The 23,356-nt window shown below is 36.5% G+C and overlaps 4 protein-coding genes across 4 annotated transcripts; 3 read left to right on the forward strand and 1 right to left on the reverse strand.

The window, feature by feature from the left end:
* Nucleotides 1-331: 331 nt before the first annotated feature.
* cavin4a (caveolae associated protein 4a) lies at nt 332-3,963 on the forward strand. Its single transcript, XM_058795039.1, has 2 exons — nt 332-849; nt 3,089-3,963. Exons 1-2 carry the CDS (start codon nt 469-471, stop codon nt 3,695-3,697), a joined length of 990 nt encoding a protein of 329 aa, XP_058651022.1. The 5' UTR covers nt 332-468; the 3' UTR covers nt 3,698-3,963.
* A 1,288-nt stretch (nt 3,964-5,251) lies between these two features.
* On the forward strand, nt 5,252-10,364 carry ift57 (intraflagellar transport 57 homolog (Chlamydomonas)). Its single transcript, XM_058794989.1, has 11 exons — nt 5,252-5,682; nt 7,033-7,207; nt 7,289-7,407; nt 7,787-7,877; nt 8,304-8,375; nt 8,643-8,762; nt 8,855-8,926; nt 9,008-9,139; nt 9,248-9,310; nt 9,519-9,585; nt 9,674-10,364. Exons 1-11 carry the CDS (start codon nt 5,552-5,554, stop codon nt 9,850-9,852), a joined length of 1,221 nt encoding a protein of 406 aa, XP_058650972.1. The 5' UTR covers nt 5,252-5,551; the 3' UTR covers nt 9,853-10,364.
* A 519-nt stretch (nt 10,365-10,883) lies between these two features.
* Nucleotides 10,884-18,104, forward strand: tmem71 (transmembrane protein 71). The gene is made up of 10 exons (XM_058795102.1): nt 10,884-10,964; nt 13,164-13,214; nt 13,308-13,356; nt 13,465-13,674; nt 14,108-14,298; nt 14,397-14,582; nt 14,688-14,754; nt 15,083-15,141; nt 15,607-15,656; nt 15,775-18,104. The coding sequence occupies exons 2-10, from the start codon at nt 13,184-13,186 to the stop codon at nt 15,796-15,798; spliced, it is 867 nt and encodes a 288-aa protein (XP_058651085.1). The 5' UTR covers nt 10,884-10,964; nt 13,164-13,183; the 3' UTR covers nt 15,799-18,104.
* Nucleotides 18,105-18,571: 467 nt separating this feature from the next.
* On the reverse strand, nt 18,572-23,077 carry apom (apolipoprotein M). The gene is made up of 7 exons (XM_058795203.1): nt 22,858-23,077; nt 19,892-20,031; nt 19,580-19,653; nt 19,256-19,363; nt 18,953-19,051; nt 18,794-18,832; nt 18,572-18,710 (listed from the first exon to the last, which is right to left on the reverse strand). The coding sequence occupies exons 1-6, from the start codon at nt 22,981-22,983 to the stop codon at nt 18,804-18,806; spliced, it is 576 nt and encodes a 191-aa protein (XP_058651186.1). The 5' UTR covers nt 22,984-23,077; the 3' UTR covers nt 18,572-18,710; nt 18,794-18,803.
* Nucleotides 23,078-23,356: the final 279 nt, after the last annotated feature.

Raw genomic sequence — 23,356 nt, forward strand, 5'->3', positions numbered from 1 at the left:
GTGTGTGCGTTCCACAGCTGTTGGCTTCAGTTGAGTTGACGGTATGCCACAGGGGGGTGGATTTATAAAAGTAAGTCCACCTCACCACACAAACACACACATTTGCGCTCTAGACCAATGTCACTGTCATTTAGCTATTTCAAAGCTGAGAGAGCGACACGTATTATGCATATCCACAAGACTCCCTGACACATGCACACAATACGGGAATGTTTGAATTAATGGGGCTTTCCAGTGCTTCTGTGATACAGCTTCCAAAAATGTCTTAGTATCCTCTTACAGTTGTATTTATATCCATGCATTTATATCTGTGTGTGTGAACGGGGTGGAGTTTGTCAGATTCCACTGGGGTCTCTCTCTTGGAGTGTCAGTTTCTCTCTGTACTGTGTGTTTGATTCCGTCTGGCCCTTTACCCATCTCTGGCCCGCTAGCTTTACTTTCAGGAACGTGTGAAAGGGAGAATCGGAGATGGAAAAGAGAGGAGATGTAATACTGGGGGTCGAGGATGAATCCGGGCAGCCTGTCTCGGCCTTGTCGATACTCTCTCTGCTTGAACGCGTGTCTACGATCATCGATGGTGTCCAGGCCAGCCAGCAGCGCATGGAGGAGCGACAGCATCAGCTCGAAAGCTCAGTGAGCGCCGTCCAATCCGAGCTTCTCAAACTAGCTCGCGACCATGGCGTCACAGCCACAACCGTTGACAAACTGCTGCAGAAAGCCCGCCGTGTGAGTGCGCACGTTAAAGAAGTACGTTCACGTGTGGAGAAACAGAACGTGCGTGTGAAGAAAGTGGAAACTACACAAGATGAGCTTCTCACCCGCAACAAGTTCAGGGTTGTCATCTATCAGGTAAACACAATTACAACCGCTGCATGTGCGTTATGGGTGACTGAGGGTGTGGCTCTATGCTTGTGGCATTTAACAGCAAGTTGGCACTGTAATCTCACACAATGCAATAGGGGGCGCACTTGAGAATTTCATTTTTAGAGCTGATTGGCTAACTATTTCTGTTAGTGTGTCAGATGAGTGATATAAAGATATTTTTGATATGTCCATTCAAGAGACTTCCAGAGATTGACACTGGGCCTTAAAGGGATAGTCCACCCGAAAATTTAAATTCTGTCATTTACTCACCTTCATGTTGTTTTTATCCTACGTGGAACACAAAAGAAGATATTTTGTAGAATGTTGGTAACCAAAGGGTTTCAGGTTCCATTGACTTACATAGTATGGACAAAAATTGAAGTCCGAATGGCTATTGAAGTCAATGGGAGCCAAAACTCTTTGGTTAGCAACATTCTTCAAAATATCTTCTTTTGCGTTCCATTTGGAGTGACATGAGGGTGAGTAAAGATAACAGAATTTCTATTTTTGAGTAAACTATCTCTTTAACCACAGACATTGAGTATAACAGGGCTGCATTTCCCAAAAGCAACTATGGTCACAAGTTCCGTTGTTAACAATAGAGTTCAGTGGAACTAACGACCATATAGCTAATGATGCTTTTGGGAAACACACCCCAGATTAGTAGCTGTCCAATGTGTTTTTGTCTATTAAATTATTGTTCAATTTTTCACCAATTTACACTTGCCCCAATCCTGAATACATGATTCAACTGATGATTCAATTCAATTCTTCTAAGTAGCAATGCACAGACGCTGGCAAATTTGTCTGTTTGACTCCTCACTCTGTAGTGCAACGCATCAATATACAGAATGAATAATTAGAGAATATGTGTGACATAATAAATTAGTCTAAATTAGGCTTTTAGACAGTGTGTGTGACAGTATAAGCATGTGTTTTTGTGTATGGTTATTCTGAGGTTTCCTAATATAGAGCTGCACACACAGCTGAAGAGACTCTTTAAGGCTATTCCCTGAATAGGGGGTTTATACATACACATACATAGACATCCATTCTTACAGACTACAAAAATGCCCTCAAGGGAAGGGTCATCTCATGTAACCAGACTTCAGACTGACATAAAACCTAGTCTCCATTGCTTGTTAAGGCTAAGAAATGCCCACTTAAACAGTAAGAAACTCTCTGACCAACTTATAAAGTGACCAGCCGCAGTATGATTTGTTTTAACATTATGTTAACATACTATAAATATGTAACTGATAATACCACAGCTGTAGATGAGCACTCAAAATTTAAATCAAACCAATAAAACGTAAAATTAGTGGAAAATGTATGTAGACCTTGTGATCAGAATTTTTGTGCACCCAAATGTAAAAGTACAGATTATTGTAGACATGATTCTAAAAAAGAGAGAGAGACAGAGAGAATGGTTGATAACTGAATAACCTTCAAAAATTTGACTCAAACCTCCAGATGGACTGATAAAACCTATGGGACTTGGAATTGGAACTGTTGATTTTAACCAGTTTTTTTTTTTCATGCAATGTAACATTATACATATCATCTTATATGTTCATGGTGAACCTTCCAAAAAGTAACAGCTGAAAATGTATAGGTAAACTTTACTTAAAGGGGTAATTCAGACAGTGTCATTCTAAATCTTTATGACTTTCATTCTTCTGTTGAACACAAAAGAAGATATTTTAAACTGAAGATTTCCTCATTTTGTCCATACAATGAAAGTCAATGGGGCCCAGTGTTGCTTGGGACACCACTGACTTTCACTGTAAAAACATTTAAAATATTCTTCAAAATATCTTCAAGTAAATGAAGACAATTTAGTATGTGAGTTGTATTTTGTAACTGGATTTGTAACCAAGATTTACACCATAACATAGCACCAGAAATGTAGAAGCGTATTTATGTTTCAATGTAAAAAAAATAATAATTTAAATAAAAAATTCAGTCTAAATATGATGATAAAGAAACTGATGTGTGGTAATCAGCTCAGTGGTTCTTGAATCTAGGTAGGTTGCAAGAAAGCATCAAAATCCATGCCTCCAGCAAATCTGTTAACTGCAATTTCCTTACAAATGTTATTACATACAGTTTTATGTACACACAAACAAAACAGAGTTCTTCTCCCTGACCTTCTGGGAGTAGATGAATTTGGAGTGTGTTTTCCTACTGAATAATGTTCTCTCTTTTCTGTCTTCAAATGCAGGGTGAAACTGAAGTTCCCTCTGTTGCTGTCACCAAGACTCCCAAGGGGGAGGGGCTTGCTAACTTGGAGGTGGAGCCAGATGAGTATGAAATCCCTGCTGACCTATCATCTGATGAAGAGTACATGGTGGTAGAGGAGGCGGAGTCATCCCGGGGCGCCCGTCTGAAACAGAGCGGGTTAAAAGGCATCGAGAACATCAAAGCTGCGTTCTCTAAAGAGAACATGAACAAGACCCGTGAGAAGACGCGGGAAAACCTCAGCAAGACCAAGGACAGCATTAGTAAGACGGGCCAAACACTCGGAACCAAATTCAACACCTTTGGTGAGAAGATTGTGCCCCCTGAGCAGCGAGAGAAGATCCGTCAGAGCAGCGAGAGGCTCAAGGATAACATCGCTAAGAAAGCACCCAATAAAGAATCGTTCAAAATCAAGCTGAAGAAGGAACGCACGGTCGCTGAAGGTCAGGAGGGCGCGGAGGCTGAGCTTGCTGTAACTCCTCCCAAAGGCAGGAAGTCTAGCCCAGATGTGACCTACACTGAAGTGGCTACCGAGAACAAGAGGGAAGGTCCAGTATCAGAGGAGGGAGCAACTCGTGTCCAAGAGGACTGAACACAGCAGTTCACCACAGAATCTGTTGAAAAGTGGAAGGAAAAAACATATGCAATGCAGAGAAAGAAAGTAGTTATTTAGTAAGTGGAATAAAGAGGGTAATTTTTCATTAAAAAAAAATGTGCTCCAAAATGTGAGAGTGTATGAGTATGTGTGTGTTGGGTAGCTAAATTGATAAAAAAAAAAAGAGTGCAAGCACTAGATGTGTTTGTATCCTTTCTGTTACCGTAAGCTACATGTGAAATATATTAAAATGTGAAAACATATGCTGTCTAATGTGTCCTTTTACTCTGCATTTGTGTCTTGGAGTAAGGAGCAGATGACTTTGTCCATAACACTGGTAGTTACGCTGGGGACTGAACCTCAATTACAGTCTGAAGATCAGAGAATATCTGGATTGCCAAACATTTGAGTTCATGCACACCCCAGCATCATAGAGACAGACTGGCAGAGTGAAAGAAAGATTGACCCATCAGCCAAAAAAAGATCTCTTGGAATTAATCTCAACAGCTGAGCGGCTCTGCCCAGCACATAGCAACCTAACATGAGGCACACAGTTTATCGAAAGACAACCAAACACTATAATGCATGCTCATTTTTCAATTCAGCTTTTCGCTCACATAGTTCTTCTGATGTAAAAAAAAAATATATATATATATATATATATATATATATATATATGTGTGTGTGTGTGTGTGTGTGTATATATATATATATATATATACAAAATATATGTGAAAATAAATTATATTAATTAAGATATACAGTACTGTTCAAAAGGTTTGGGGTGAAACATTTTTTTAAAGAAAGGATGCATTAAATTAATTAAAAGTGACAGTTAAGATGTTTACATTATTACAAAAAAAAAATGCTGTTCCTTTGAATTTTGAAGACTGGGGTAATTACTGTAAATTCAGCTTTTGCCATCACAATAAATACAATATATTGTATAAATTACATAACCTGCAATGCAATAAATAATAAAATAATTTACAATAAATTACATACAATCTGTCCCAAAAGAATTAAAAAATAGTACAATTGTATAAAAAAAAAAAGAAAAAGAAAAAAGATGTTCTAGAGATTACTGTTTGGAAGTGTAATTCTTTCATTTTAGGTAAGAAGGAAATTACAGGTATCTAGTTATAACTTTGACAGTGTCCTCTGAGATAAAACATTTATTTTAACATTCTTTTGTAATTAGTGATCCACAAACTTTGTTATTATATTTAGGCTATCATCCAAGAAAGTATAATCAATAAACATTATTATATTATATTATATTATATTATATTATATTATATTATATTATATTATATTATATTATATTATATTATATTATATTATATTATATTATATTATATTATATATTATATTATATTATATTATATTATATTATATTAATTATTATTATTATTATTATACACACAGGCACCGTTTCTTCTCCGATCCAGCGTGTGGCAGCACTGACATAAAACCCGCAGCTCAAAATGTTTAGCCAAACATTCATATTAATTGTTAGAGAGTTTCGGCTCACTAGTGCCATTTTCTTTACCAGTTACATATTTTTGTATTATTCTTTATTGCTCATTGTTTTTTTATTAACTATCTTTGTTCATTACTATTATTTTGTTTCCTATGATGTCCGGTGTGTGACGTCATTCCTGGCGACAGTAACTACAACATCCCGAGTCCGCTTTTACAGCTCGCGTATCACAAACAACTGATATAAAATACACAGAGAGAAGGAGACACGTGTGTATGTGTACCTGTATGCATATCTGTGATGTTTATTAAAGTTTAAACCCGTGTTGCCTTGCCAATAAAGCTTGTTGGAAGTGAATAGAGACAGGGATGGCAGAGGAAGAAGGACCCGGTTCTGTCTATCAGATGTTCGTGCTGATGGAGGATCTGCTGGATAAACTCAAGGTTCTGGATTATGAAGAGCATGTTCTGGATAAACACAACATCAAACCCCTTTCCAGGTGAGAACTTTAGAATCGCTACTTCATATGCGAATTATAAGACGAGATCATGTTTTTGTTTTTTTTCTGACACAAACATTACAGTTTGTAGTTGACGTTTTTTAACAGTTAACTTGAAATAAAATCCAAAACATGTTGCATCTTCTAATATTTCTGATACTGATGTACAAGTGACATTAAAAATAATTTGTGACCAAGAACTGCTCAAGTTTCCTTATTTTATTAATGCAGATAGATAAATAGATAGATTCGTTTATTTGTCCTCAAAGAAGAAATTTATTTTCACAGAAGGTACATATGGAACACAAAGACAACTACACACACTTATCACAATACAACCACAAACAGTTATGTACCCCCCACAAAAAACAAAAAAAAAACCTAGAGTGTAAGATGATGGCTGATTTCCTATGTGTTTAAAGCTCGTATCGCTGTAGGAACAAAACTCTTACTAAAGTTAGTCCTCCTACACATAGGTAATCTATACCTACGGCCAGATGGGAGAAGTATGAAATAACGATGGAGTGGGTGATCTGGGTCATTTAGGATTATGCGTGCTTTCCGGATCATAGCTGAAGTAACGCAGTCAGATAATTTAGGAGTAGGAATACCAATAATCCTACTAGCCAAATTAGGTATCTTTTAAAAGTTTGTTCCTATTCACAACTGTAAGCATATGAAAGAAACAAATGGCACCATACATAAGAACTGGCTCAATAGTACTCCGATACAGGAGAAGAAGGAGATGAGGCTGAACAGACAGCTGCTTAAGTTTACGGAGAACTGTAAGTCTCTGTTGACAGGCTTTATAGATACCTAAGATATGCTGATAAAAACTGAGATGATCATCCAATGTAATACCAAGGTATCTAACCATCTCTCCATTAATATCAATACTTGGATGGATCTGTGTTTTGGAAAAGCCAAAAACCAGTTCTTTAGTCTTTGAAATGTTAAGATGTAAAAAATTAGCATCACACCATGTGCTAAAATATGTTATGGAACGTTGATAATCCAAAAAAGAATTGTTATCACTGTTTTTGAGTAACGCAAGAATAGCTGTATCATCTGCGTATTTAAAATAATGAATAGTAGTAAATGGACTCTGACAATCATTCATATAGAGAATGTAAAGAAATGGACTTAATACACATCCCTGGGGGCCCCCAGTATTAAGAACAACGGTGGGTGATAATGAATTGTCCACTTTTACCACTTGAGGTAGCATAAAAACAGAATGTGATGGTAACCTTCAAACTAATACAAACATTGCTAGGGTTACTTATTAGTCAAACTCATTAGGATCAATCTTTGTTGAATCAAAATAAGTATTTCTGCTCTGTTTTTCAGGCATTATTTTGTCTCTAGCCCTCACGTGTTGTCAAATCCCGGAGAGCAGTTCTATATGTTCAGTGTAATTGCTGCCTGGTTGATTTCTCTGTGCGGGCGGCCGTTTGACACACCGCAGGAGTATGATGACCCCAACGCCACCGTCTCCAACATCCTGTCTGAGTTGCGTACCCTGGTGAGGCTTGATGACACCCTCTCAAGTGTGCGTAGAAGTATTTGGAGATTTTGATTTTCACTGTATATCTGTTTTCCGTAGGGAGGCCAGGTTGATTTCCCCCCATCTAAACTGAAGTCTGGGTCTGGAGAGCATGTCTGTTATGTTCTAGATCAGCTGGTAGAAAAGGCACTAAAGAGTAAAGGATTCACCTGGAACAAGTAACAGCACACACACACACACACCATGAGCTGATTGTATGATGTTCTGTGCTGCTTTAGGTCTCATATAAATCTTATTGTAGAACTACAGAATTCAAGAGAATTCTGTACACCAGGGGTAGGCAACATCAGTCCTGGAGTGCCAATGTCCTACAGAGTTTAGCTCCAACCCTGAAGAAAAAAAAATAAAATCACCTGCCTGTAGCCTTAGTAATCCTTAAGTCATTGATTAGCTTGTTTAGGTGTGTTTGATTAGGGTTGGAGCTAAACTCTACAGGACAGTGGCACTCCTGGACCGACGTTGCCTACCCCTGCTGTACACAAACATTCTGTACCCGCTATATACACACTAACACAGCTGGTATTCTCTCTCTTTCAGGCCGATGTACCCGTCTGTGGAGGTAGAAGACGAGTGTGTGCAGGAAGATGATGCTGAGCTCACACTCAGTAAAGTTGAAGAAGAAATGACAGTGAGTCAAACTCAAACTCTATTCTAAGCGTTGACTTCTATTTTAAGCTTTCATCTGTCAAGCTTTCATTTTAGCAGTTTTTCAGTGTTGTAAGTTTTGTTGAGTAATTTAGCTCAGAATTTGTTAAATTATATTTGGATTAATAGTGTATTTATAATTATTTATTAGATCTGCTTCAAGCAAAAGTTACTTTGGTTATTGTTCTACATCAAATTCAAATAATATATTGTAAAAATGTGTATATTGTGATATATTTTGTTATGAACTAAAATAGAGAATCTCATAATATAAATGTTTAATTATATCACCCAGCCCTTATTCACACAGTAAAGTGAATAAAGACATGACTTTGAATCACACACACAAACTCATGTGTAAGTGACAGTGAGTCACACACACACACTCATTAAAAATGTGCATCTTCAGCAGGAGGATGAGGAGTATGAGGAAGAGGATGGCCTTGATTTAGACGCATTGAAGACCAGAACCAATCAGAGTGTGAGTTTTATTTGAAATAAAAGTAGATGCATTTTATGTAATAATAAAATATAAATTGGAAAGGAATAATTACTTCTTTCTCTGGAGATGGTGTAGTTGTTTCATATGTAAGGTGATATTAGTGCATGTGCTACAAATCACGAAGAGCCCACAGTCTTTTATACTAAGTGAGGAGGGACATTTACTAATATCTTAAACAAAGAACTAGGATACAATATTTTACCGAATATGTACAGTAAAAGACAACTGGTAGATATGTGTGTACAGGAACTCAGTGGTTCGAGGCCTGCGGTGGTTCTGGAGTCAGATGTTGATGCCGCTGAGTGGAATCTGGAGGTGGAGCGTGTTCTTCCACAACTAAAAGTCACCATTCGAACCGACAACAAGGTCTCAAATACTTCAACTTTTAATCATAGTATATCACCTCTGTGGTGATGGAGAGGCTCTGATTGACTGAAATACTGGTTAACGTGTTTCAGGATTGGAGGATTCATCTTGATCAAATGCATCAACATCAAGACGGCATCAACACATCCTTGCAAGACGCCAAGGTCATCCATCCATCACAAAATATTGAATTTACATAATGTGAAATACTAAATCTAAGTATGAATATGTGTGGATGTTTTCAGGGTTGTCTGTTTAAATTGAGGGAGGACATCAGTAAAACACTGGAGAAAGTGAGCAGTCGTGAGAAATATCTCAACACTCAGCTTGAGCATCTTATTTCAGAATACCGCCAGGCACAAGCACAGCTAAACAAGGTGAACATCTCGACCAATCAAAACCTAAAACATTATTACTAACCTTAAACCAGTCAAAATATAGGATGTCAAATGCTGCATGTGTTTTTTTTTTTTTTTTTCCCTCAGGTAAAGGAGCTTTATCAGCAAGCCAGTGGCGGCGTCACAGAGAGAACCAGGATTCTGGCTGAAGTGAGTTTTTGAAAACAACAAAACACTCACACAGTATTATTATTACAATGATTTGATCATCTTTTGCTTTCCACACAGTAGCAAATAACAGAATCATTAGTTCTTCAGAAATAAATGTGTCTCATAATGCTGTATACAGCCGTACCATGTCCACATATCCACACAATATTCAAATAACATTCATAAAGCATATTTATTTTTACTTCAGATCAGCGAAGAGCTAGAAAAAGTCAAACAGGAAATGGAAGAGAAAGGCAGCAGCATGTCTGATGGAGGTAAACCGCACACACAACAAACCCGCTGATGGTGCAGTTTGTTTACGTGAGCTGTAGTTTCTGCGTGTTAATGTGTTTTGTGTTGCAGCTCCGGTGGTGAAGATCCGTCAGAGTCTGACCAAGCTGAAGCAGGAGATCGAGCAGATGGATGTTCGGATGGGAGTGGTGGAGCACACGTTACTGCAAGCCAAACTCAGAGAGAAAAACAACATGACCAGAGACATGCATGCTACACACCTCTTAGAGCAAAACACACAGACTTACTGAGTCCCACACTCTGGTGATGTTGTATGTGTTGGTTATATTTCATGTAAATATTTTGTTTAAAAATGTATTTAAGTGTAAATGACAAAATATCTAGTATTGAACAATAAAGTAAATATTCTCACTACTAGAATCTTTGCTCTTAAAGTTTGTAGACGTTTGAACTTACGTAACTGTCTCCAGAGAAAAGAGAGAAGGGTGTTGGTTACAGAGGACCCTGAGCTAAGCATTACACACACATGTAACTGTTCCATGATGTCATCCTCACACACTGCAGAGAAACACTAGAGATTATTCTGGTCTGCACATACTCAAGTTATCAGTCCACATCCCGAGGAAACGTTTGTTGTGTGTTTTCTGCCTAAGAACAATGAACTTTTTGTCTTTGTTGAAATTCTCTATTGAATTGTAATATTTGTAGTAATTCTCAAGTAAAAAGAGTACTAATTTGCAGCAACTGTAAATGGTATAATTCCCAATTATCCAAATGACGATTCCTAATTGTGATTCCAAATTATTCTTAATAATCCCATGAACCATCTACAAATTTACAACTTGTTTTTTAATTACTGGCACTAAAAGCTTAAATAAAATTAGAACCACTGTTACAGGTTTGTATCTGTTGCCTGTTGAACTCAAAAGAAGATTTTTTGAAGAATGTGGGTTGCCACATAGTTGATGGTAGACATTGACTTCCATAGAATGGAAAAAATATATATAAAGTCAATTGCTACAGGTGACTGTTTGGTTGCACATGTCCTTCAACACATATGTTGTGCTCAAAATGAGAATGAAACCCATACAGGTTTGGAGGGACATGAGGATGCATAAATGATGACAGAATGTTCATTTTGGGGCGAACTATTCTATTTTAGACTCAGTATAGATTAAGTATAAATACTTAATCATAAACACTAATGCATTACTACTTGTGCGCATATATGCATTCACAAGTATGTGAAATTATGTAATATATTTGCATTACTGGTGCACTACTGTATTCTTCAGAGAAGTTTTGTTTTGAACAGTGCCCCCAGAAGGCGTGGTCTTTCATGCATGTCAGTATAAGCGGACAGACTTGATCCGCACCGCTATCCGCATTCTCCCCGGTTTAGGTAAGTTGTTTTTCTCTCGTTTCTGAATCTTTGTAGTTTCATATGTTTTGCGCAGTAGATGCAGAGCAGATACAGCGCTAAATAATGTGGCGAGAGGAAACCGGATGTTAGTATCGCATTACGCTTCGGCATAATCACTTTACAACCTATATTATCTTTATACAATGTGGGATTTAGATTTATTACATTGCACGGTTATCATATACAGTATAAATCATAGCTGGATATGTGTGAGTGAATGTTTCTCGCGCACCTCGTATCTGCTTCTGGGCGCGCAACAAAGACTCGAGGAGCCTTGCGTCTGAACGCAGAATTAAAAGACGCCAGTTTTTGTGTGAATATCACAAAAATATTCATTCTGAGTAAAATAAGATAAATTATTCTGATATCCCCTTGAAAATAATCTATTATTATTATTACAAATAAGTCTTAATTATTTAAGACTGTAAGTTAGACTATTTTATTTATTTATAAAAACTACAGAGTCTACCAAAGTACGTTAAGATATTTTTTAAGAACTGAAAAAAATAAACAGATAAATCTTACTTATAAACAGACATTGCATCATCAATCAGTAATAATAGAATTAACACTAACACAGCTTTTGCAGATTTGTACAATATGCTGCGGAATATCTCTTCAGCCATATATTGGTTAAATTACAATTTCTCATATAAGTGAGTACACAAGAATGAAAGTAGCAGAAATAGATAAATTATTAAATAATAATTGCCAATAGAAATACATTTTTATTTACATTTTGAGCTCTGTTTGTGTTGCTATGCATGTGTGTGGTTTTGTGGTTGACACATTTCTGTGATGTTGCAGCTACTCATTTCACTCGTGCTTTGTTTTCCTTATTTTATGTATTTGCAACTTTAATTATGCAAAAAAAAAATTTCTTAATGTTAAAGTCATTTTGTGTGTCTAGCTCACGGAGACTACAGGAAACGAGTGAGGGTTTTAGGGACTTTCTGTTCAAACACAAGCATAAGTTGCAGAAGTTTGTCATGTGGTCACTCTGGGAACAGATTTTTAAGAAAAACAAATGAGCTGCTTTGTGTGTGTGTGGGGAGAGAGAGAGAGAGAGCGAGCGAGCATGTGTTATTGTACTCCCTCATTCTTTGCCGTTAGTCTCCTCTGCTTCTCTGATAGCAGCTGCCCCTCACATACATGCGCAACACTCTGTTCAGCCAATCAGTTTATTTCCAGCCAGGAAGTGGTTAACAGGAAGTACAGTATGTGGTCTCCGCCTACTTTGCCAGCATCATCCCCATTTGGATCATCATGGCTTCCTGATCCCCCTCCCCATCCCACTCCCTTTACATTCTGTCAGACACCTCTCCCCATTTTTCAATAAATGATTCATTTTATTTCATGAAATACATTTATTTGTGAATATTTGCTCTATTTCATATAAATATTATCAGGAAAAAACTAGAAATACTTATTTGACCTAATTTATTGCACAAAAGAATGCCTGTAATTCCATTTCCATTTGTAAGTGTAGAATCATTTAAAATTTTGCTTTATTTTTCATCTATATTGCATATTTAAATCTAACCATTTTTTATATTTTTGGAATTTAAAAAAAAATTATTTAGAAAAATTTAAGTCTGTTTAAGACATCAACAGAGATCATTTTAAGGATTTAAAGTAAAATTATGTAGTTCTATCTTTTGCATTGTTTTTCATTAATGGGTCTTTAGCTCTATAGCAGAAACATTATGGATCTGTGATTATTGTTCATTTGGCCCTGCTTCCAGAATGCAAATGATCTTATGTTACTGCCTGTATCATTACCAGTCTTTTTCATTCTTTACAATCTCCATTTATTACTGGTTCAATATATGTATCAATATATGTTTATTTTTGCTTTAATTTGACCTTAGTTTAATTTATGTTTTTGTGAAATAAGGAATTATTAATTATTTGTTGCACAATTCGCATTTGTAGATATACAGTATATACCGATATCAGTATATAATCATTTCTATTTATTTAGCTTTTGTTTTAGTATTTTTAATGTTGCATGATCTTAATTTGGCGCAAGGAATTATTCAAGAAAATCAATGTGAAGAAAGAAACGAAATAATAGAAATAGTTCAAAAATTGTTTCCCATGAGCTATACACATTTGCAAAATTATGTACCGCCTATTTTTTTGGAGCAGAATGTTATTTTGTGTTTATTGTTACAGGTTTAACAGCAACGTGAGCCATGTCTTTCTTCTTTAAAGGAGCGGTCACAAGTATGTATGCCAGGCTTCATATCATGTCACACTCCCATTCTTTCTCTTGTGCACACATTCTTTGATAACTTGATGACTTGATGTTTGTTATAGGTTCTCCGGTTAAGACCAGGAGGCAGGAGGCTGAATATATTTGTCACAGGTACAGGAATGTAGACAAACAGCAGCAACATATATTTAAAAGCTTTTCCTGCAATTTTCTTGAAGTATAAAAATGTGTGTGTACATTAATGCTGTTTCTCTCTTTCAGTCTTGACGTTTCCCACATCTCTGACTCCTCCTTCGAGTGTTTCTCTACCAATCCGCTGACAGGCTCTGTGTGTGTGTGCCGCCGAAGCCCCCGCCTACTAGCCAATGGTTATTATGTTCTGACAGAGGACAGTTTTACCACAGATGACGAGGGTAACGTCACCCTGACTCTCTCGCACACCAGCGTCTCATACAAAGAGAATCTTGTCCGGTGAGATTTATTACAGTGTTTGTTGTTGTGTGTGTGCATGAGAATTTCATTCCAGCTGTGCTATACACGATATATTAAAAATAGGCTTTGATATGAATATTTCTTATAATATTTAAATGGTGTAAACTTTTCAGGACTGTATTTTTACTGGTTGAAATATATTAATTTTAATGTTGTGAATTCACCTTTTACATACTGTATCAAAAAATAGTGGTGAGATTTTGCAATTTTCCAATGTTTTTCCAAATGATACCTCAATGCAAAGTTTGCCCATATAGTAAATGGTTGTTATAACTAATTCCTTTGTAAAGAGATATATAACGGTGCAAAAAAGAATATTCCATGAATATCAATGTCTGTGTCTCTCTGGGTTAAAAAGAAACTTTAAATCTGACATAATAATAAACCCTTTTTGTGTGTGTATGCTTATTAGCATATTCAGACGAAAGCGCCGGGCAAAAAGGTCACTGGCAAGTCTTCTTAGTGATGTAAGCAAGTCGTGCCAATCTTGGCTGGAAGGAAGTGTATTTAGAAGATCTGACCCCATCACTCCCCTCCAGTCATCATCATGGGACGAGCTGGACAACAGCTATGAGACAAACACACCCATCAGCTTCACCTATGGTTAGAAGGCTTCTAGTTTTGGACGTCAACATCTTTAAAACAGCTAGCTAAAAATATTTGCCTGTTCAGTTTTTGTGAAGATGTTTGTTTCTTTATAGATCCCACAGATCCAGTTTCCTCCCCTGATAAAATGCCGCCTCAGACTCAGCTAGAAGAGGAGGAGCCTCCATGCGAGTCATACTCCGCCCATGAACAATTCAGCCAATCAGTGAGCGGCCTCCTGGATGTTCCTCCCCCATCCATGTGTCACCTCAATAGTTATAGCTCATCCAGCAAGACATCAGGTGAGAAGGGCAAATGAATGCTCCTTGCCTACTATGAGTTTTTGATGAATATGGAAAAATAGAAACAGCTAGAAACTATTTTAATGTCTTTTATGTTTGTTTCAGAAACTGTGTTCTTGAAAGTCCTTCTCCTCATCCTAACTTTGTGCCTCTGCATTGCCATCTCCTCAGGGTAATGAAAATGTGTGTGTGTGTATGCATGTGTGTGAGAGAAAGGCTGTATCTGAAATTGCATACTTCCCTACAATATAGCAGTCAAAAAACTATGGAAGCCATGCAAAAAAAGAATAAAAAAGTTAACTTTTTATCTAACAATTATGACTTTTTCTCATAATTCTGCTTTTTTCTCACAAAATAGTTACTTATTCAAAAGAAGTACATACTTAGAGAGTATGTGATTTCGGACACAGCCAGTGAGATTTCTGTCTGTTTGGCTCATTTGTTGTGAAAATGGGCAGAGCTTTTCTTCTCGTAGATTAATAACATCATAATCCTCACAGGTGGCTGCTGGGAGGTGTTTCTGCAGCAGTGGCGTTCATGGTTCTGCTTTCATCTATATGTGAGTAAACAAATCAAGTAAAATAGCAAGCATTTACTTTCACTATTATACTTGCATAATCTTATCACAAATCAATGTTAAAAAAACATGTAGCGTGGGACTTTTTGTAAATTCTATTCATCCACATTTGATTGATAAAAGTGAGTTGCACATCAGAACGAACCAGGTGTTAGGGGAAAGAGACTGAAAAGTTGTTATATTTTAAAAGTTACAAAGATTTATTTATTGTGTTAAATAAATTGCTCCAGTGAATTGTGCACAATAAAATAAATAACACACACACACACACATATATATTCATGTTGATTTCTGGAGCAGTATCCTTGTTAAACAACATTATAGGACTCCCATAAACCAATTAGATTTAGGGTGGGCGGTCAACAGTTATTTTATAAACCGAACTTCTCTACTATTTATGAGTCAAATATTGTAAAATCATTCTCTCCGTCTCTCTCTCTCTCTCAGGTATGTCTAAACCTGGAACTGCAGTGTGCTGGAGGAGAGCAAAGACTGAGGTGAGAATCTGAGTACAGATTAATAATACACTCCTGACTTTATGAACGTTCTGTACGCAGAGACAAAAATGGGACTCTAAATAAAGAATTTAACATCCATATTGTGTCTCTTCATCAGGACATCACCTCCAGAAATGAGTGAGGAGCAAACACACTGTGTGAAGTCTGTCCTGAGGAGGCCAGAGGAAGTGAGTGTGTGGACACACATCCTGCATCAGCGTTAAAAATTAGTGATAGATCAGTTTTTGTAGTGGTGTTTTCACTGATCAGCTAAAGAGTTCTGAATATAATAATTTCTGAAGAGTGACAGAACCAGGGATGGTAGATGACTGTCACAGGAAATTTTACATGAAAGAGATGATATCTTTGCTAAGATAAGCATGCATTTTTAAATAGATGGACATATCAATGATCATTCTGTAAATGTTTAAGAATTTGATCAGTTTTCCTAAATGCAAGACTGGATTGCGTTATGAGGGATTCTTTGAGTCAGTGGAGATGCCCTGCATAGAAGTGAAATGTGTCAGTGGTGTTTGTGAATGCATCAGCTTGGCTTGGTTAGGCTCTTCAACATGGTGTCCGGGGCATTATGTGTTTTTGCCCAGCTTGTCTAGTCAGATTATCAGATTCTAAAAGGTATTTACTGCAAAACCTAGTTTATGATATTTTAATGACTTTGCAAGAAATCTTTAACTTTTGAGTTGAGAAGTTGTAGCAAAAGAAGTGCCAGTTTAGCTTTGCACAGATGCCTCATATTTGTCAAGTGCCTTTGCTATACGAAACAGGAGGAGTGTTATTGCCATTTGCCAGGGTTAAAGTCTGAAAGGGCTGAAATTTTAAGCACAAAGTGCTGCTATCAGGAGCGCAATAATTAGATTGATTATAAAAGCGTTGCACTTAAAATAGGATTTAAAGCTCACAGGGACTTAAGACAATTAAACCCTGTTTGCAGGGAATTAGTGCTGCCAAAGGAGAACATGTTCTCAATGTACTGTATAATAAGTGTATCATTTTGTCACGTTCACACAAGGCAACTGCTCTCACAGAAAGTTAAACTGAGTAAACCGTGAGGAGAAAGCAATGTCTGTTACAACATGACCAAAATGCATTAAGTGCAACTGTATCCTCTGAAGGGAATGGCTAATTTCTGATGTTTTTAAAAGGCAGCTCAGTTTTGAAGAGCAAAGACATTCATGAGGAAACAAAAGAAAAGCAAAGGATAAAATGAAGTGTTTAAAGTAGCAACATTTCAATTTTAGAGGTTTAAGCCTAAAAATCTGAAATCAAACATGTTTGAGACCAAGCCAAGGTGAATAAGTGAATTATTCAAATGCATATCTTAGCCAATAGATATCTAATGTGTTTATATGAAGTGAATTGTCTTCAGTGTTTATTGTAAATGTTTTTGTAATGTCCATGAGCAATGAAACAAGAATGAATATTGCTCTATAAAAAAATTCAATATTTACGATAAAGTGTTCTGTAGAAAATGTATCATTATGAAAGGATTTAAGCTGTGTCTCAGCAAAACTGTACATGACAATATAATATTAAAGGGCTGACGACGCCACCTATTGGGCAAAAGTTATAAGTAATTCTATTTATGAACATTAAAGTGCTTGTCCTTAAATCCTCATCAGGAATGCTATGTCCAATCAGATTTACAAAACATTTACATAATATTTTTGTCGCTGTGAGTTATTTATAATAATAATTATTGTTAATACAACAATCAGTTAGATGAGGCATATAAGCAATTAGTCCATTATATCCCATCAGAAATGGGATAAAAATGTTGAAAAAAATACAGAAAAGAAAAAATGTGTTTTTATTTATGTTTTTCAAATTATATAATTAATAAGTCACTGGCTACAGAGTTAAAAGGCAAGATGATTCCAATATGACTAGTTTAAACCATTGATATATTATGATTGGATGCACTTTTAATGCCAAAGCATGTTGTAAAATTAAGATGGAAGTGCAAAAAGCACATTTCCAGTTTGTACTAAACAGGACTCATAATGTGTTCACTGATCAGTAATCTGTTAAAGAATACAGTGAGGCAAATTATTATTGAAAATATTCAATTATTTCTCTAGGGAGAGCTGCCTTTAAGCTTTGATGACTGCAGTGAACCTGTAACAGCATTTAACAATCTGTGTCACAAGAGAGCTAAAGTAAATAGTAAAAACGTCAGTTATTTTGTATTATTCCACTGCATGTGAAAGTAAAATGTGAAATTTGTGATTCATGTATACACTGTCAAATATCATCTTAAAAGGAAATGCATTTATGTAATTTGCACAAACATAATTTGCCACGTTAGAGCGTATTAAAGGAGTGATAGGCCTTAAAACAGATGTGTTTTATAAGGTTAATAGTTTTACAGTGTATTTTGGAAAAACCCTGTATTGTCCGTTTTCAATAATAAAGTTTTATATATAAATATATTAGTTTTTGTTTTTTGCTTTAATCAAACACATTCTCTTTTAGCCAGATATTCTTTAATATTGTTGTTATTAAAATTCATACTGGATAAAATCACTGCAATTGATTGTTGTTGCTCTTGCTAATGTAATTAACATGAAATGGGCCTGCATTGACTTATGGACTGAACTTATACATTTTGACAAATTTGTATTTGTTAACACAATTAATTTTAAAATAATCTCATGTAATGGTAGCAGGAAGAGAAATTAGGGCTTCAGATTATTTTTTAATCTGTTCTAACATTTAATATATTTTATTATTCTCTTCTGGGCTTTTTGTGTTTAATATGGATTTTGTGCCTCTGAGCCTGTAGCTGTGAGATATCTATATTCATCTGTACTCAGACATGTTTCATGACACTATAGGACATTATAATGATATTAATACCAAGTAGTGGTTCGAGAGTTTTGTTAGTCACAAACTCATAAAATAAGCTGTTTTATTGAAGTATTTATCTTATTTAATCATTCAGTCACTTAACCAAGAACAGTGAATCCTAATTTCCATCAGTTCAGTCATTTATTGTAGATCTGCAGCGTGAAGATCTCTGCATCTCCTCGTGACCTTTAGGAGTGAGAAATTATGCCAAGTATTAAAAAATATCATTTTCAGTAGAAACAGTTTAGAAGCACAGTGTTTGCACTTACCACTTGTGTTTTAAGCAGCCTTATCAAGTTTACAATAACCTGAAAAAAATGATATGATAAATACGTTTTATATAAACTATGGAATTACATTCACACAGCATATTTGCCAGTCTTTGTTTTACTTAAGTTAATCAAGAATCAAATGCGTCAGACACAAACCGTTTTTCAGAGGTGCCTTTAAGAATTCTTCCATATAAACACACTCCGTTTTTGACTTAAATTCCTGTATCACTTCATCTGGTGTGTTTTCATTACGAGCTGCAATGGAAGACAGACATTTATTATGAATTAAAGTATGTTGTGTAACTGAATCACTTTGCAATGGAGACTTTACATGCAGCACATATACAGTATTAGAGATGATCAGGGGAGGGTTCACACTGAATTGAATGTTTTCATTGCTGTCCAGTTAAACATGTTGCATGTAGGCGAAAGAATACAATGATTAAACATGATACTGACCAAACAGCATAGCACTGGTTTCCTCGTCTTCATCCACAAACAGTATTATGATGCATGAAGGGCAGTTTATGAGCTTGCCATCCCAGATCAGCGCAATAGTGTCAAAATCTGCTCACATGGTGATACATTTAAAAAATGAAATGAAATCACAAGAAATCATTTATCTTTTGAATTAATAACAGCTAAAAATAATAATGAATAAGATTATTAATGGATCTCGTGGAAGAATATTGCTTGATATTAACCATTATATAGTGTAAAGCATGGATAGACAGTGTTGAATTACTGTGTTTCAGACTGATCAGACTGTACATCAGTTCCTACCGGTTCTGAACAGGAATGGGTCCGTCATAGACCAAGCAAAGTAGTTCCAAGTATTTTTCTGACACTGATCTCCACTGTGATAAACAAAAAGATTTGATATGCTTGAAAACCTCACATATTGTAAATAATAGAACAGTCATATGTCTGTCTGTGTGTGTGTGTTTGTTTGTTAATGACTAAATACACTATGGTCCTAACAAAGATGTGTGTTTTTACTATCTATATTTATAGTATATTTTGGTTTTTACTGTCATTTTGGACCCCACAAAGTAGTATAAACAAGGGTGTGTGTTTGCACAGTTTTCCACTCACACACGAGTGGTTTCAGTCACCATCAGGGTGTCGTTAGCATCCTTCTGAATGTGAAGAATAGAGCTGTCGGTGGTCTTGAAGGACTTAAGATCATCTTCTTCCCATGCAGCTGCTGCCACAAAATACCAAGAGCCCATATACTGCACAGGAAGAATTTAAAATATATAAAATATAACATAACATATAATGAATGAAAATAATTCTTATAAATAACTAATTAGCCACTTAACTAATATGTGACCCTGGACCACAAAACCAGTCTTAAGTCGCTGGGGTATATTTGTAGCAATAGCCAAAAATACATTGTATGGGTCAAAATTACCAATTTTTCTTTTATGCCAAAAATCATTAGGATATTAAGTAAAGATCATGTTCCATGAAGATATTTTGTAAATTTCTTACCGTAAATATATCAAAACTTCGTTTTTGATTAGTAATATGCATTGCTAAGAACTTCATTTGGACAACTTTAAAGGCAATTTTCTCCAAAAATTTTTATTTTTGTGCACCCTCAGATTCCAGATTTTCAAATAGTTGTATCTCGGCCAAATATTGTCTGATCCTAACAAACCATATATCAATGAAAACTTATTTATTCAGCTTTCAGATGATCTATAAATCTCAATTTCGAAAAACTGACTGGTTTTGTGGTCCAGGGTCACATATGAGGTCATGAGTGAAATTCAGCACAAAGATCTATATTTTACAAACTCTGGACTCTTCCACAAAACAAAGACTATTGACATTACTGTGCTGCAGTGTTCCTGTCACTCGCAACATTAAGGTCATGAGTTCAATACCAAGTAAACACACAATTAATAGACATTTTATGAGCAAATAGTCACTAAACATTCTTAAAGCTGGAGAGACCTCAGATTTGTACATCAGTTAATTTACAGAAGACCCGGAACCCTGTCCTGTGAGAAAAACAACATTTATCATATTGTGTGTGTGTGTGTGTGTGTGCATGTATATATATATATATATATATGAAGGGTTCAGATGCAAAAGCCTCTAAGTGCCGTTTGAAATTTTCTTCTAAAATGAGCATTTTTTTCAGGCTCCTATGTGGTAGGTTCAGTCATTTCACTTTCATGGCAATGAATAGGTTCTTTTCATTGCCATTTAAGTGAAATAACTTAACATAAACATATGAAGCCTGATAAAAATGCTCATTTTAGAAGAAAATTTCAAACGGCACTTAGAGGCTTTTGCATCTGAACCCTTCATATATATATATACAGTGGGTACAGAAAGTATTCAGACCCCCTTAAATTTTTCACTCTTTGTTATATTGCAGCCATTTGCTAAAATCATTTAAGTTCATTTTTTTCCCTCATTAATGTACACACAGCATCCCATATTGACAGAAAAACACAGAATTGTTGACATTTTTGCAGATTTATTAAAAAAGAAAAACTGAAATATCACATGGTCCTAAGTATTCAGACCCTTTGCTGTGACACTTATATATTTAACTCAGGTGCTGTCCATTTCTTCTGATCATCCTTGAGATGGTTCTACACCTTCATTTGAGTCCAGCTGTGTTTGATTATACTGATTGGACTTGATTAGGAAAGCCACACACCTGTCTATATAAGACCTTACAGCTCACAGTGCATGTCAGAGCAAATGAGAATCATGAGGTCAAAGGAACTGCCTGAAGAGCTCAGAGACAGAATTGTGGCAAGGCACAGATCTGGCCAAGGTTACAAAAAAATTTCTGCTGCACTTAAGGTTCCTAAGAGCACAGTGGCCTCCATAATCCTTAATTGGAAGACGTTTGGGACGACCAGAACCCTTCCTAGAGCTGGCCGTCCGGCCAAACTGAGCTATCGGGGGAGAAGAGCCTTGGTGAGAGAGGTAAAGAAGAACCCAAAGATCACTGTGGCTGAGCTCCAGAGATGCAGTCGGGAGATGGGAGAAAGTTGTAGAAAGTCAACCATCACTGCAGCTCTCCACCAGTCGGGGCTTTATGGCAGAGTGGCCCGACGGAAGCCTCTCCTCAGTGCAAGACACATGAAAGCCCGCATGGAGTTTGCTAAAAAACACCTGAAGGACTCCAAGATGATGAAAAATAAGATTTTCGGGTCTGATGAGACCAAGATAGAACTTTTTGGCCTTAATTCTAAGCGGTAAGTGTGGAGAAAACCAGGCACTGCTCATCACCTGTCCAATACAGTCCCAACAGTGAAGCATGGTGGTGGCAGCATCATGCTGTGGGGGTGTTTTTCAGCTGCAGGGACAGGACGACTGGTTGCAATCGAGGGAAAGATGAATGCGGCCAAGTACAGGGATATCCTGGACGAAAACCTTCTCCAGAGTGCTCAGGACCTCAGACTGGGCCGAAGGTTTACCTTCCAACAAGATAATGACCCTAAGCACACAGCTAAAATAATGAAGGAGTGGCTTCACAACAACTCCGTGACTGTTCTTGAATGGCCCAGCCAGAGCCCTGACTTAAACCCAACTGAGCATTTCTGGAGAGACCTAAAAATGGCTGTCCACCAAAGTTTACCATCCAACCTGACAGAACTGGAGAGGATCTGCAAGGAGGAATGGCAGAGGATCCCCAAATCCAGGTGTGAAAAACTTGTTGCATCTTTCCCAAAAAGACTCACGGCTGTATTAGATCAAAAGGGTGCTTCTACTAAATACTGAGCAAAGGGTCTGAATACTTAGGACCATGTGATATTTCAGTTTTTCTTTTTTAATAAATCTGCAAAAATGTCAACAATTCTGTGTTTTTCTGTCAATATGGGGTGCTGTGTGTACATTAATGAGGAAACAAAATGAACTTAAATGATTTTAGCAAATGGCTGCATTATAACAAAGAGTGAAAAATTTAAGGGAGTCTGAATACTTTCCGTACCCACTGTATATATATATATATATATACACACACACACACATATACACACACATATACACACACACACACACATAAAGAATAAGAGGCCTCTTACCTCATCAGTATTAATAACAGCAGTGGAGAGAGGAGCTGGAGGAAGACATGGCACCATGACCTGCATCCCAGCGTAAAAGAGGCTCATCAGTGAGCTCACAGCACCCCATAATGTGCTCATAAGCATGGCTGCATCAATGAGATCGCCTGTGGTATACAACGAATGCTGATGTCTTCTAAGTGACAGATGCTTTGATGGAGATGTTTTAATACAGTGCTCAGGGGGACTTTCACCCTGATTTGTTAGCCTTTTTCTATTTGCTAGATAATCTGATAATGGTTAATGGTGTGTTTGTCAGGACAATGTGCAAATACACCCCAATTCCTGACCTTGTCCTGGACCACTCTCTCTACCCACGCATGCTGCAGAAAAATATGCAAAGCCATTCAAATGGAGGACAAGTGACAATGTGGTTTAGTCTTTACAATGTCTCACAAATAATTCATGATGGTACAAAAAACAAAACAAAACACAGAACTCAACAGTAAAGAAACATCAC

Source organism: Onychostoma macrolepis, chromosome 02 (assembly GCF_012432095.1).
Source record: "Onychostoma macrolepis isolate SWU-2019 chromosome 02, ASM1243209v1, whole genome shotgun sequence".
NCBI lineage: Eukaryota > Metazoa > Chordata > Actinopteri > Cypriniformes > Cyprinidae > Onychostoma > Onychostoma macrolepis.